The 14,713-nt window shown below is 34.8% G+C and overlaps 1 protein-coding gene and 1 long non-coding RNA gene across 5 annotated transcripts in view; one reads left to right on the plus strand and one right to left on the minus strand.

Annotated features, from left to right (window-relative positions):
• Positions 1-5,011: 5,011 nt before the first annotated feature.
• LOC143217654 (proton-coupled amino acid transporter 2) overlaps positions 5,012-14,713 on the minus strand; it is an 88,763-nt gene continuing 79,061 nt past the window's right edge. For 3 of the 4 annotated variants that reach the window (XM_076442178.1, XM_076442175.1, XM_076442176.1), the window contains exons 8-11: positions 13,941-14,119; positions 11,812-11,844; positions 11,305-11,477; positions 5,012-9,969 (exon numbers count right to left, since the gene is read on the minus strand). In XM_076442178.1, coding sequence (XP_076298293.1) covers positions 9,728-9,969; positions 11,305-11,477; positions 11,812-11,844; positions 13,941-14,119 — 627 coding nt within the window. In that variant the 3' untranslated portion in view covers positions 5,012-9,727. The remainder of the gene's footprint in view (positions 9,970-11,304; positions 11,478-11,811; positions 11,845-13,940; positions 14,120-14,713) is intronic. The other variant, XM_076442177.1, reaches the window with a different exon arrangement.
• Positions 9,875-11,472, plus strand: LOC143217658 (uncharacterized). The gene is made up of 2 exons (XR_013010881.1): positions 9,875-10,855; positions 10,931-11,472. It is a non-coding gene; the product is annotated as an uncharacterized LOC143217658 (long non-coding RNA).

Raw genomic sequence — 14,713 nt, forward strand, 5'->3', positions numbered from 1 at the left:
TTTTGTTCGACTAAAAATTATACTCTCTGTTTCTAGGAAAATATTAACGTTAGTTTATTATTGTACATGTAGAAAATATCAGTTTGTTGTTAGATGTCAACACCGAGGCTGTGTCAAAATTGGAAATATGTCGATAGGGGATAATATTTATTGATTAAATCAATGGTTGATAACTTCAGAATGTTTATAGTGCTCGAAATAATGTGTACAATAGATTATTCAGTTAGGTATGTTACACGTTATACTACCAGCATAACAAACCGACAACAAATTCTTATGCAAACTATGTAAAATAATTTCTTTCAAAAATATTATTAGTGAATGGTAAAAACTTCTTCCGAATATTTTCTTTGATATTTGAATATCAACGAAAAATTAATAATTAAGTGATGTTTGTTAGAATAATTTTCAATACAGTTGTCTTTTAGAAGAATTTGAAAACTAACTTTATTTTCGTTTCAGTTCGTTATATCTACTCGAATACTCTCTTTTTGAATGTACGTATTTAAAACTTTTGAAATACAGTAATGTCCCATTCTAAGTCAATTCTCGGTTCTGTGTTGTGACATAGATCGGAACAGGACACTATTTTTTTGTAGAAACTACAGTGAACTTTTACAAATATATTTGAGACACTTTTCTGATTAGAATGTCACCAAACAAGATACAACTTGGCCCATTTTTACTGTACATGTGAAGCATAACATACAATTTATCATATGTTTAAATAAACAACTTAACATCTCGAAAATTATGTTCTCAACGAATTAGACTACAATTTTGCAAATTAACGGAGCTACAGAATATTAGACGTTTTTAAACGACTCATTTTAATTAGAAAAATGTGACCAACACCTTAAGAAAGGTTGTATAAGAAGAAAGTTGTGAAAATAAAAAAGTTAGCATCGCATCGGTATTTTAAACAATATAATAAGCTTTTAATTTTTGCCGACCGTCGCGGCCGCTGTTTCTATTTCTTTTTCACTCGCCATCCTCTTCTATGTCCTAAAGTTACTCCATACCGTCGATTAAACCACTAAATACTAAATACAGTTGAAATTATTTCGTATTTAGTGTCATTTTAATTGGAAAAATGCTACAAACAAGTTGGTGGAAGTCGCATAAAAAAATTATGAAAAATAAAGAAGATGTACTCGACCCAGTATCGGATTACTGCCGGACTTAGAATACTATATTACAATTTCGGTATATAGAATGTGCAAAAAATGTCATGCTCAATATAATTTTCGATATTTCTTTACCAGTGCTCGTGTACATCCTAGCGTACCGGATATCCAATTTATTCTTCGAAGACTCCATTGAGTGTTTCAATCACTTTAAACTGACGAAAATGCTCTCCATGGTTTCGTATCTTCTTCGCTCGGAAACACCGAATTTCTTCCACGGAATAGGTTGTTTGGACTTCGACGAAGATTTCGTGGAGCAGAAGCTGATCTTCCCTTTTTTAGAAGCGACACCCTGCTTAGAGGTTTCACTCCTTCAATTTTTCCAACAGAACTTTACAAAAACTAAAGATATCCGTAACTAAATCGTAGGCGATCACCGATAAGGAAAAATTTATACAGGGTGAGTCCGAGGAAACAGAACACTTAAATATCTCCGTTACTTTTCGTTGTACAAAAAAACCTTTTTAGGACAAAGTTACACTGTTTGAAAGGCCACATGTAACGGTATAAGGGAAACAATTTTCAAGGTCATTTTTTTATGAGATTTCAAGGTCATCGATATTTTTTCAAATAGAATGAGGTATTTTTAACTTCCCGATTTTATAGGGAAGTTATTGTAATAACCCCGAAAATCGAAAATCGATTTTTTAGCAGATCTTCACGTTTCATGGTCATTGCAGTCATTTTAGACTATTTTCAGCAAAATGTTCGTATGTGTGTGTGTGTGTGCGTATGGCCGTTTCTATGTAATCAAATTTTTCGTTAACGTTTTCAGAAAAAGTAACAACGCGATCAGGATGATGAATGATGCAATCGATGTGCCCCGCTGTAACTTAGAGCTGATTAGATTTTGGTCCATTTTGGTCAAGTAGTTTTTTAGTTTTTTTAGTTTTTTCGAAAGAAGTTCATTCAACAATGCAATTTATACGAGAGAACGGAAAGTTTCCACCAAAGAAACAAACGTAATTACACAAAAAATTTTTTTTCGATTTTTTTGAAATTTAAAAAAAAATTTTTTTTTAATTTTTCTTTGTACTTTACGATGATGTTTCCGCTTACAATAATCAAAAATTATCCCAATGCAAGAGTGAGTTAATCATCTCTACTCCCGAGAATACATTTTCAAAGAATATCGATGAAAGTACAAAAAAAAATGTATATTACAATCTTTAAAAAAACAATCAGTTCAAGACGAATTATTAATTGAGATTAAATTGAAAATTAATATAAACTATATGATAATTATTAATAACATTGATGTTGAAAACGGATTGGTTAATGGAGCACACACACACACACACACACACACATGCGGAATATTAAAATTTATTACTTTTCAAGAAAATACTAAAATTCCGTCTATATTGTGGTTAGATTTTCAATTGGCCAGAGTAGGAGTAAAAGTAAGAACTCGTTATCGTGATTATATGAAAAATGCAAATATTGATCAAAATTTTACACCAATAATAAAAATATCGAATCAAGTAAATATGTCGAGTGAGGAAAAATATCAAATCACACGTAGTCAATTTCCAGTGGTTCCTGCTGAAGCGATTACGATTCATAAAAGTCAGGGACAAACATACGAGAAAGTATGTTTGGATTTTAAAAAATCAGAAAGGCGAACATTACAAATGTTGTATGTAGCACTGAGCAGAGTTTCAAAATTGAGCGCGGTTTATATATTTTGGGACAATTTAAATTAACAGTATCGAAGAAAACCAAGATCAATACTGCAAATCCGGATAATGAGGAGTTGTATCGTTTGCGAAAAACTAATTAAGACAATTTATTTTGCAACATTAGTATGCTATAACAAGGAACCAAGCGAGCAACGAGCATACGATGTTGGTTTAATGCGACGCCATATAGCAAACATTTTGATAAGTAGAAAACTATTGAATTTCCCTGAAAACGTATAATCTTCTTAAAACGTACACTTAATAATGATAATAATATACTGCAACTAACGAATCGGGAAGTTCTTTGTGTGGCTCGTGGAGAGTCACACACCAAATCAAAAAAAAAACATTAATAGCTGTAGGTACTACTAGCCATGCGTACCACTAAACCTTTCGCAAGAGCAGTCCTATCCGCGAGCTCGCAAAGTGAGCGAACAAAAACAACCTTACTCGCGAGCGAGCAAAGCGAGCAAAAACAACCCTACTCGCGAGCGACCGAAGCGCGCGAGCAACAATAACCCTCTAGTTTAATACATCAATCGATGCAACTGGACATTCGTTATAAAAAAGTACTAATCTATGTATGTCGAAAAGTTAGTGTAGTTCAGGAGATATTTCAATTTAAATAACTCTAAAACACCATTACTGTCGTACTAAGACGTTAGCATTTACTTGCTAGTGTAAATTGAAGAGTTAAAATTAAAATTGAAAAATTGACGTTGAAAATGAAATTGAAGATTTGAAATTAACGAATTGATATTGAAAAATTGAAGTTGAAATTGAAAAATTGACGTTGAAATTGAAAAATTGAAATTGAAGAGCTGAAGTTGAAGTTGAAAGGTTGATATTGAAATTGACGTTGAAATTAAAAATTTGATGTTGAAATTGAAATTGAAGAGTTGAAATTAACGAAATGAAATTGAGAAATTGAAGTTGAAGTGGAAGAGTAGAAACTGAAGTTGAAATGGGAGAGTTAAAATTGAAGTTGAAATTAAAGTTGAAATGGAAAAATTGAAGATGAAAATGAAGTTGAATCGGAAAAATGCCACAAACAAATTGATGAAAGTCCCATAAAAAAATAATGAAAAATAAAGAAGTTTTGTAATTGGATTAGTAGTGGTTGACACCGATATACCCGACCCGACGCGGCACGTTTACACTGCTCGGCGACCGAGGTAGCTCGAGTTTCTAGGCCCCTGGCGGGATATCAGTGATGCCAGAATGAGGTTGAAACCAACATCATTTCCCCCTCCAGGGTCTCCACCTTTATCCCCTTCCACTATCCTATTCCACCGTTCAGTCCCTATCGCGCACGCGCAACGTGTCTTCCATTCGCCTCACTCTCACTCTGCCTTACTCTATTCTCGTCGCGCAACGTGTCACATATTACTCTGGTCATCAGAGAGGGGGTACTTGTATTCCCCCGATTCCTTTTCGATTACCCCTGTCTGGTAACACTGCGGGATATGCACCCCAGTGGAAAGGGTAGGCGAAGGGACATAGAGTCGTGCCCTCCGCCGGTCTTAGAATGGGGCATTACTGTATATTGTCCGGGTTTCAGACGGGAGAGTCCAGGGTCTGTGAGTTTATAGATGGCAACCCTAAGCAAACAACCAAAGCATGTCGATGTTTTCGACATTTAAAATTTGTTCCACAGTTCGACCACCACACAAAAGAAAGAGTTAATTTTGGCAAACAATTTATTTGCGTATTGTTTAACCGATCGGAGCCAGTAGTGAACAGATTGGTACATCAACAGACAATGCGTTTCGTCACTTTCATGTTTATTGACTATCACCCATCGACCAAGAAGAAATGAAAAAGCGTCACGCTACACGGCTAATACCTAAAAGAGAAAACATGTCTGAATATCTAAATGTATACGTGTATATAAAGTATCCCTGAGAGACTTTGTACTCGACAGCGGACACAATAATCTGTGACCCCGACATTTTACATCGACGTGTCGCGCTTAAACAAGTAATACTATATCGGTACAATACACTCACGGATAGTCCTAGGAGTCCATCGTCGATTTCGAGAGCTGCGTAATCGAAGGAAATGATTCCTTGAATAATAAAAATATCAAAACATTTCCAAAGAAAAACAAAGACCTCAAATCGATCGTGTTACTGAAAAGTGTTATTTTTACAACGGTAATTCTGTATTTGTAATTTCCACAGGTTCCTTTCTTTGCATTGATCTATTCCTGCTTAACATACTTGACGAAAACCACGGGCTTCTTCGATCATTCTTCATTACGAACGAACTATACAATAGTTATACAATGAATAAATTAAAAATGGAAGCACATACCAATAACTTTTTCTTTGCCTCTTACAATCTGAAAATATGTAGGTGTCGTGTTTTTTTTACGCTGTTACAACTTTGCATTTTTGATGTTTCTTTCATTTTAACATATATATGTTCTTTTGGTACTATAATATTGTATAATTTGTACACATAAAATACGGTATTGATTAGCGTAGGTTCGTCGATCTGTGACAAAATGTACAATTTGTCGCCAGTTTATCTTCACCTTTACAGAAGTCTTTACAGAAGTAACGGCGTTAGAGACTGCAAGAGAACGAAATAAATAAAATGTATAATTTACATTGATGTTACATCAACCGCTTACATATATTACGACTCGACTCTTTAACCCTCGTTCGACGAACGCAGTGACTATCTGCAACGGTTACCGTACATTCTCGACCGCAAGATTTTTTTATAATTTATTACCCTGTGTGTTCGCAATATACAATTATAGTAATTCTAAATTAAAATATGTACTTTGTGTGCTGCATTTCGGTGTCGAGAATACGTAATAGACTGTATACCAATCTATACTAAATTTGTGACTAGACATCTTTGTGTATTTAATAAAATGTCTTCGTGTATCATAAAAAAAATTTATGGCATTTTTTAAAGAAATGAAGAAATTTCTTGTATATTTCTTTTGAATATCAATGGAAATGGACATTCGTTTAAAGAGATCCGTAGTCTGTAGTTAATCATGTTACTTTATAAACAGTTGATTTAGTAGCATCGTAGAAACAAAACATGTACACTATCCCACAAGTGTTTAAAACATCCTGCGCTGTTCGCTAGAACTTCTTAACCCTTTGCATTCGGAGTTATTTTAACACATTACCGACCGGTGATTATTGTATAATTTTGAAAAATCTATGTTAAATGGCAAAACACTTTTTAATGGAACCTTCAATAGCGACAGCAATTTGCATTGTGAACTAAAAAGTCACCCTTAAAAGCGTCATCTAATAGTTTCATTTAAGATTGCAATGTAAAAGAAAATTTCTGTGCTTTCTTTAGGTACAGCACAATTATTGAAAATCCGATTAATAGACTTCCGGTAGGTAAAGTGTTAATTCGAAAATTAAACATTTCTTCCGACTTAGATATTTCCATTTGCTATGATTTTTTTTAAATGTTATGGATATGAAATTGGTATAATACCTAATTGTTTAGTAATTGATTAGATAACGACATGTTTAATAATGTAAACAATATTTTGAATAATGGTAGAGCAATTTTTAGTGGCGCCTCAGAGTCACCATTCGAGTGCTAAGGGTTAAACACGAATATAGTGCGGTTACAATCTTTACTATCAATTACAATTAAATACTGACTCGTTACTGTAATTCATTGGTTTAATACGCTTTAAGTGATATGTCGATATTGCATTTTTTCGTGTTGCACTGTAATAGAAAGGCGGTGTTTAAAAATTATAAAGAATAAGTCATAGCACCTACAAACAGGAAGCGTATGTAATACTTCATTTCTTTTCATATAGTGTACAGTGTACATGTTAACACTTGTGCATCGTTCAGATCATTTTAGAAAACGTATAAATTAATAACAATGCTTTATATATCATATACTGCAATCGGTATTAATAAATAAATTGAATTAATAATAAGGTTTTTTCCTTGACAGGATATTCTCTATTAAAGGCCTAAACATCGACTTTTTTGTTACTCCAGTTCTAATAAATGACACATTATATACAAAATTACGATTTCAACCACTTTTCTCGAAACAGTATTTTGTAAATTGACCTCTATGACTTTTCAATGCAGGATTAACTAATATAGTTTCAGATAAATATAGCTTTAGTTGTTGTACCAGAATTATAAGAATATTTTCAATAAGCACATTTCATCGTTTAAATCGATTAAAATCTTCATTATGAAAGAGTCTTAACAATTGATCAAAATACGTTTCGTTTGCTTTATTACAACATAAAGTACAAAATGAAGTTTGTACTGAAATAGAATTTAATACAAATTTATAATAAATTTTATTTTAGTACAACGGACAACCATAGTCGTAAGATTATCTTTGATGTTAATTCCTTTTCCAGATGAATACAACAGCCCAAGCCATCTAAACTGTTCCATCATGAGAACAATGCACTAATATAATCAACATATTAAAGATAATTACGTAAAAATTAGGCGCTTAGTAAATTAGATATTTGTACCTTCTTGAAACATAATAGACTGGATATTATGCAGTTATGACAAAAATTAATAGGTCAAATACAAAAGTGAAAAGACGAAATTCGAAGAATTTAAAGACATTGTTAAATTAATTTATGTTACAACGGACTAAGACAATTCTTATTTTGCATGAAACCCCGTAGCCTAATAACGAAACATGTGTGCAAAACATTAAATTGTTCAATCTACAGCACTTTGATAATTTTTTTTTCAAAGAAGAATAATCAGTGATTATTAATCACTTGACACTAGGTTTATGGACTGCTAAAAACGATTATGTTATACGACTGTATAAAAATAACTAAAATGTATCTATGCAAATTTTTAGGCATTTTACAAATTTGTTAAATAATTCCTGGTGGATGCAACTTTAGAATCTCAATAGTAGTAAATTAGAAATGTTAAACCTAGTGTTAATCAAGCATCAACTTTGATTCGTTTGAACTTCTAGCTGATGTTGCATGTATCTTAAAGAAGTCGCCGCTTTAGCCGAACAAAAGAAGAAAAAGAAGGCAACAAGAGGCGACAGAAAGTCGTTTCGGTGTGGACATGGCTCAACAGTTACCTGAACAGTGCACAAGCGTTAAACGGGAGAACAATTTTACCGGGAAATATTATGAAGATTAATTACATACGTAATAACTATAGCGGGTCCAAAACAGACCATTTGATCCGCTGACAATTCGCCGAGGGTTAAAGAAGCGTTCATCCGCCGTGAAAACGTCCAGCAAGTTTTCTCAAGAGTATCATAAAATCTGAAGTCCTTACAATAAATGATGTAACGATAACAATGTGTGGATGTATGCGTGTGAGGCGTATCAATACTAATCGATAAATAGTAATTGTCGGTCAGGGTGATCGATCGATCGTTCGCATTCAAACGAGAAGAAACACATTCGGAAGAGATAAACTTTAGATTAAAATTCAAAAATTTTCGGAATAACACGACACCCTGACGCAACAACGTGATTCAAAAAAATCGTGAGAATTACATTCTGCGTTTTCAGTAAAAAACAAAGAGTCTTCCCTTTTTGTCTTTTATATCACACGATCGTCGAGTATAATAAAAATTCGTAACGACTGCAAAACCATTTGTCTGGTTCCTTTTCAATTTTTCTCTACATCTTCACTATTTTCTCTCTTTTTTTTTCTTCGGTTCATTAGAGCTACGTATCACGGTAATTACAGTCGATTTTATTTTTTACAATAGGATCTGGTTTATATCTTACAACGAACAGTCTACGTATCTACGGCATAATCTTATGGCTAGTATGTCGCTTTCGGGACACAAACAACTAACATCGTGAACTCACTTGAACAGGCGATTTCTATGATCGTGATAAGCAGTTTTCGAAGAATTTTACCAGTCTCCTGTATTATCTTCTTCTCAAAATACGAGAGACGTTACAAATTTCCTGTGCGTATTCGTTGTCTTTTGACGAATGGAGTTGACACGTTCCCTACCAGCGTCACAGATCGTTCGACAACAATTTTGTACTCCACATAAAGAAAATCAAATTAATATTGTACACGTCGTTGTTTAAAATTAGAACCATACCGCAGATTTTTATGCAAAATAGAAATTGTCTGCATGAACTGCAACATACAACAGCTATAAACGTTTATTCCTTTTCTCAATCGTTTGAATAAGTCGAGCATAGGGCAATTACGTATGTCGAAATTCATCAATGTTTCACTGTTTTGCATTTAATCTATTCACAGTTTTGTCATAACTGCGTTATATTCGGAAAATTCCTAATTTTCTCTGTGAACAGTATTTTTATTCATATTTCATAAGAGGATATGTTGCATTTAGTGGATTTTATGATAACAATGAATAGGTGATGTTCAAAACAGTGTAAAAATTAAAAGAATTTCGGAAACACTGACTTATTGAAACCATAAAAGAAAGAAAGAAATTTTGCAATGAACGCTGGTGGTGAACCTGTTAAAATTGTTACATATCGAAACTGGAAAACTTGAGATTGGTTACCCTGTTCGTGGAACTGTAATGTCTCCTAAAGATGCATTATTATGTACAATTTTTCCTCACAGTTTAGAACATTCGAAAAAATGCAACATATTAACAATTTTGTAGGAAAGATAAAGAAGGAAACGTGCTGAAGAATATGTAAGATTCGTGCTAATCAAAGAAAGGAGAAATTACAAGTGCGACTAATAAATAATATAATTGTGCGAACGTTCCTTTCGGAAAGGATTTCCCGACTCTACCAACAATCATTTGCCTATGTTCACGTAAATGTCATGTACAGTTGATTACGCGCGTGTGTACAAGTAATATTAACGATTAGATTTTTTACAAACACTAGCTTAATTACTTGCTAAACGCCCGAATAATTGCGGTGAGGCTTTCGTACGTCCCGGTAACGAAACCTAGCAGTCCGATCAGCACTATCACGACGTCCTTCGTCATCGTGAACATCCCGAGGGACGCGTTTTGCCAGCAAACTACCATCTCGATAATCGGTGGAAAGATGAGAGCCAGCGCGGTGCTGCTCACTGCACCCACCAACGATATGAACAGGCCCAGTTCAGGTATCGCTTCTGCTAGTATAACTGCAACAGAATGGTTGTCGTCAATTTTTCTTCATAGCTGCAGACATTACTCGAAGACATCACTCAATAAGTCCCCGGTCTGACACGTATATGGCAACATTGTTGACAGACCCACGTGATTTCCGGGTAGTACTAACCTTCAAACAGTACGTGTCAAAATTTCATGACATTCTGACCGTTAGTTTAGAGGTTACAGTCGTTTTAGTGAGCCCAGTTTTGTAGTTTTCAAGACAATGGATAGAAAGGAATTTCGTGTGTTAATTAAACACTGTTTTTTGATGGGGAAAATACTGTTGAAGCCAAATAGTGGCTTGATAAGCATTATGGGGACTCTGCACCAGGGAAATCAACTATTATTGACTGGTATGCTGAATTTAAACGCGGTCGTACAAGCACCGTAGATGCTGAACGCTCTGGTCGCCCAAAATCGAGCGAAAAGGGGGTGATTCTACATGAAAAAATAAGTCGAAAATATAGAACAAAATTTTTTCACGTGAGGCTTTGTTTTCGAGAAAATCGACTTCGAATTTTCGCCGGGTACGTGCTTTAGTATATGCAGAAAGTAGAATTGGTTGATCATGGTCCGACGCATCAGACGATTCCTATGCAATGGCACGTGTATTCGCTGCATTTTCAAACTCGATTTTCTAGAAAATAAGTTGCCAAACGAAAAAATGTTGTTCCTTTTTTTCGACTTGATTTTTCATGTATTATCACCCCATTTTCGCTTGTACCACCCGTTACCAAACACTCTGTATATCCACAAATAGGAAAACAACAAAATCAATTTGTAATGTAATAATTAACAAGTTTCTAGCAGCAACGGTTCTAACGTCTGTGAGAGGTTCAGTTACACGATGGTAACAAATGATGGACAACATTGATGGTAATCATATGTTGGGCCAATGTATTAGTATATTATCATACGTAAAGTTTAATTATCCAACTATAATAATTGTAGACCCAACGTTGGATATTCGTTGGCAAATTGCCATAAAGTTTGGTTGTAGGTAGGACTAGCGTAGCATATCCTAACCAACTCCCAACCGTTAGCCACCGTTAGCCAACCATAAATGCTCCATACTAGGGTTGCTTGGAGCAGGATTTGAATTTAGCACCAAACTTTGCAAGCAGATACCGAGCCTAATGCGGTCAACAGATCGATCGGTAGTTGCTTACAAAGTTTCGTATCAAATTCATACCAAATCAAGATCAGATTGCTTAATGGGTTGTTACACCATTTAGCCCGCTAAGGAAAGTATATTTAACATTTTCCAAAATCCTCTCCCGCGAATGATTGAAACGAAAGTAAAGTATGATATATTTTCTACTCACATGTGACCAAACATAACGAGGAACGGAAAACAGTCTCTGCCAGAACTGGCCACCTGAATGGACCAAATTGATTCACGACTCCTGGCCACATGATCGCGACAGGAACGTAAAATTGCAGTGCATAAGTGAACAATATACTTAAAGAGATGGCAACTTTTATGCACTGAGGTAAACTGCAAAAAAGACAGAAGCACATTTATCCAACGATTGCATACAAGTCTCTGGCGTACATGTTGTCACATAGTCAAACGTATCGTAATATCTTCACATATTTGTATATTATGTATTAATTATCACGAAATCGGAACTCGTACGTTAAAATAACGCAGCATGCAATATTAGGCGAACACGCGGAAAGAAAAAAGAGAGAATCATTATCCGTTTTTCTTTTTTTTGTTAGTAGGATTTGTTCGGAGGAGGGGGAGCAAAATTCACCGAAACTCTGTTTCAGTGTAGGCAGCAACTGAATAATACAGCACTTCGAAAAAAATACTATATGGTAGAAACCTTGAATGCACGACGACGATTTTTCCATCCACCCTTTGTATGCAACAGAAAATTATGTTACAAAGAGTTTTCTCTTAACTACGTTTGCGTCTTGCTATTTTTCAGTATCAGTTTGATTTGTTTGAGAGAATTTTGATTATTCATTACGCAGAACGATTTATCACCTGGACGCATAATAATCTACTGTAGAGAGTCGGCAAAGCGATTTCGATTTAACATCAATACACAAAACCATTATGCTTTAATCCTTAGGCTACAGAACATTTTCTCGCTAATCACTTGCCAAATATTTCCATTAATGATTTTACAAGAAAAGAAAACAAGCATTTACCAATTTAGCAACATTGTGATTGAAACGAGTTTTCTTGTCTAATAATTTAACACTAAAACTATCGACTAATAAAAGCACTGAAGCACAGTGGATCTAATAAGTATTTGTATTCTAATAAGTATTTCCGAATATTCGATTCTCCATCATTTTACCATCATTTAGTTTTCCTGGGATATTTTTGTACGTCATAGCAAGCAACTGTAGATACCAGAAATTTTTAACTTTTTTGTATACATATTATATTATACTGTAGAGTCTGACAGTAAAATGCAGAAAATCCAAGTTTTAATCTTAGGAATCCACTGATTCAAAAGTTAGAAGTGTTTAAGGTTCAGCGATTTTCACCATCTTTGATAGGTAAGGGCGCCGGCATTTTCTCGTAAAAATCTACAGGATTATATAAACAAAAGTTAAAAATTTCTGGTCTCCTCAGGCGAAGTTTAGCCCGTTTTTGGTAAAAGAATTTGATCCAAAAATTAAATCGTCTGTAATATCATAGTCCAGTCAATGAATGCTCATAAGGGGGGTGTAGAGGGAAATGGAGGGAACACCATTTTTAACTTTGGGTCTTTTTTGGACTAGTTAGGAGGTAAACATACTAAAAGTCCCTACTCCTTGGAAGTGAGCGGGGTACAGGAGGGCACGTAGAAGGTCCCCTTTTTCGGTTTTCCGCTTATATCTCGGAAACTATGTGTCCTAGCATACAAAATTAAAGCTGACAAAATGTGGCACAAGATTGATTCTACTCAGTTTTTCGGTATCTCGCATAGTTTCCGAGACATCCGCGCTCAAAGTTCACTAATTGTGCTGAAGAGTTAGCTAGTCAAATAATAAAATAGTGAACTTTGAGCGCGGATATCTCGGAAACTATGCGTCCTAGCGATACGACCATTCTATACAAAATTAAAGCTGACAAAATGTGGCACAAGATTAATTTGATTCAGTTTTTTGCTATCTCGCATAGTTTTCGAGATATCCGCGCTCAAAGACTTGCTAACTCTTCGGCACAATTCGTGAACTTTGAGCGCGGATAACCCGGAAACTATGCGAGATAGCGAAAAACTGAATTGAATTAACCTTCTGGCACGTTTTGTCAGTTGTAATTTTGTATAGAATGGTCTCATCGCTAGGATGCATAATTTCCGAGATATAGGTGGAAAATCGAAAAAGGGTACCTTCTACGTGCCCCCCGGTACTCCGCTCACCTTCAAGGAGTGAGGACTTTTAGTATGTTTACCTCCTCACTAGTCCAAACAAAGACCCAAAGTTAAAAATTATGTTCCTTCCATTTCCCTCTACAACTTTTCGTTGACTGGACTATCAACAGATTTTAAAAATAAATCTTCCCCTTTACAACGACCGCTAGAAATTTAATCTACGATTTTTGTTTTATATTTTGCAGAACAAACAAGAGGAACAAATTTGATCGTGTAAGGCCTTATAGTACATATAATTGCAAAGGTGACAAAGAAGTATGTATATGTATGTATAAAGATTTCATATAATTGTTATGATGACAAGTGCTTCAATGAGAAGGTTCACATTCGGAAACTTCTGTATACATATGATCGTTTCTATAATTTCAGTAATTTTGAAAGAAAAAATTAGGGACCTGTCATTTTTACTGGTTTGATAGTTCTAGTGTTACGAACCATGTAAATATACATATTTAGCGGATGATTAACGTATAGAATTAATATATTGATACGAAAAAATTGATTTGGGCCGAGTGAAAGAAAATATATATTATATTATATTATTTTCGAGATAGAGACGTGGATAATAAATTTATACTTACACTTCTTTCGTTTCGAGATTTAACGTGACTGATCCTGCTACCGCGTCACCGTATTTTAAATAAGATATGAAACCCATCGCGACGAACATGAAGCCCACAACGACCATACCGACATTTAAGACACCTAGCGGCTTATTGAAATTACTTGGTTTCTTCATCTCATTCTTTAGGGGCAACACCTGAAACAAAAGATAATTTAATCAACTAAAAACTGAGAAATTAAGGTTTATAGCAGGCATGCACAACTGGACGATTTGGGAGCGGGATCTCTCGATTCGGCTCGTGAGCCAGTCGCGAGCTGGCTGGCACACGTAAGAGAACTGCAACAGGAGCCGTTCACGAGCTGCTCTTGGAGCTACAAGTTGTGCATGCCTGGTTTATAGTCTTAATTACGGTTTTAATCCTTTTACATTTTACACGCGATAAACAAAATCTGGCAACGTGTTAATGCGGAGGTCGAAACAAGTAATTGTCTTTCGTTTGTAAAAAACAACTCTCACTCAGTCCTCGGACGGAAAATAACTTGTATGGAAGATGTTGGGTTTGCTTAAATTTTTCTTTCAAACGTGGAATACAGGGTGAGTCCGAAGAAACAGAACAACTAAATATCTCCGTCACTTTTCGTTGTAAAAAAAAACTTCTTAGGACAAAGTTACACTTTTTGAAGGGCCACATGTAACGGTGTAAGGGAAAAAATTTTCGAGGTCATTTTTTAAAGAGATTTCAAGGTTATCGAAATTTTTTCAAATGGAATGAGGTATTTTTTAATACAT

Source organism: Lasioglossum baleicum, chromosome 17 (assembly GCF_051020765.1).
Source record: "Lasioglossum baleicum chromosome 17, iyLasBale1, whole genome shotgun sequence".
Lineage (NCBI taxonomy): Eukaryota > Metazoa > Arthropoda > Insecta > Hymenoptera > Halictidae > Lasioglossum > Lasioglossum baleicum.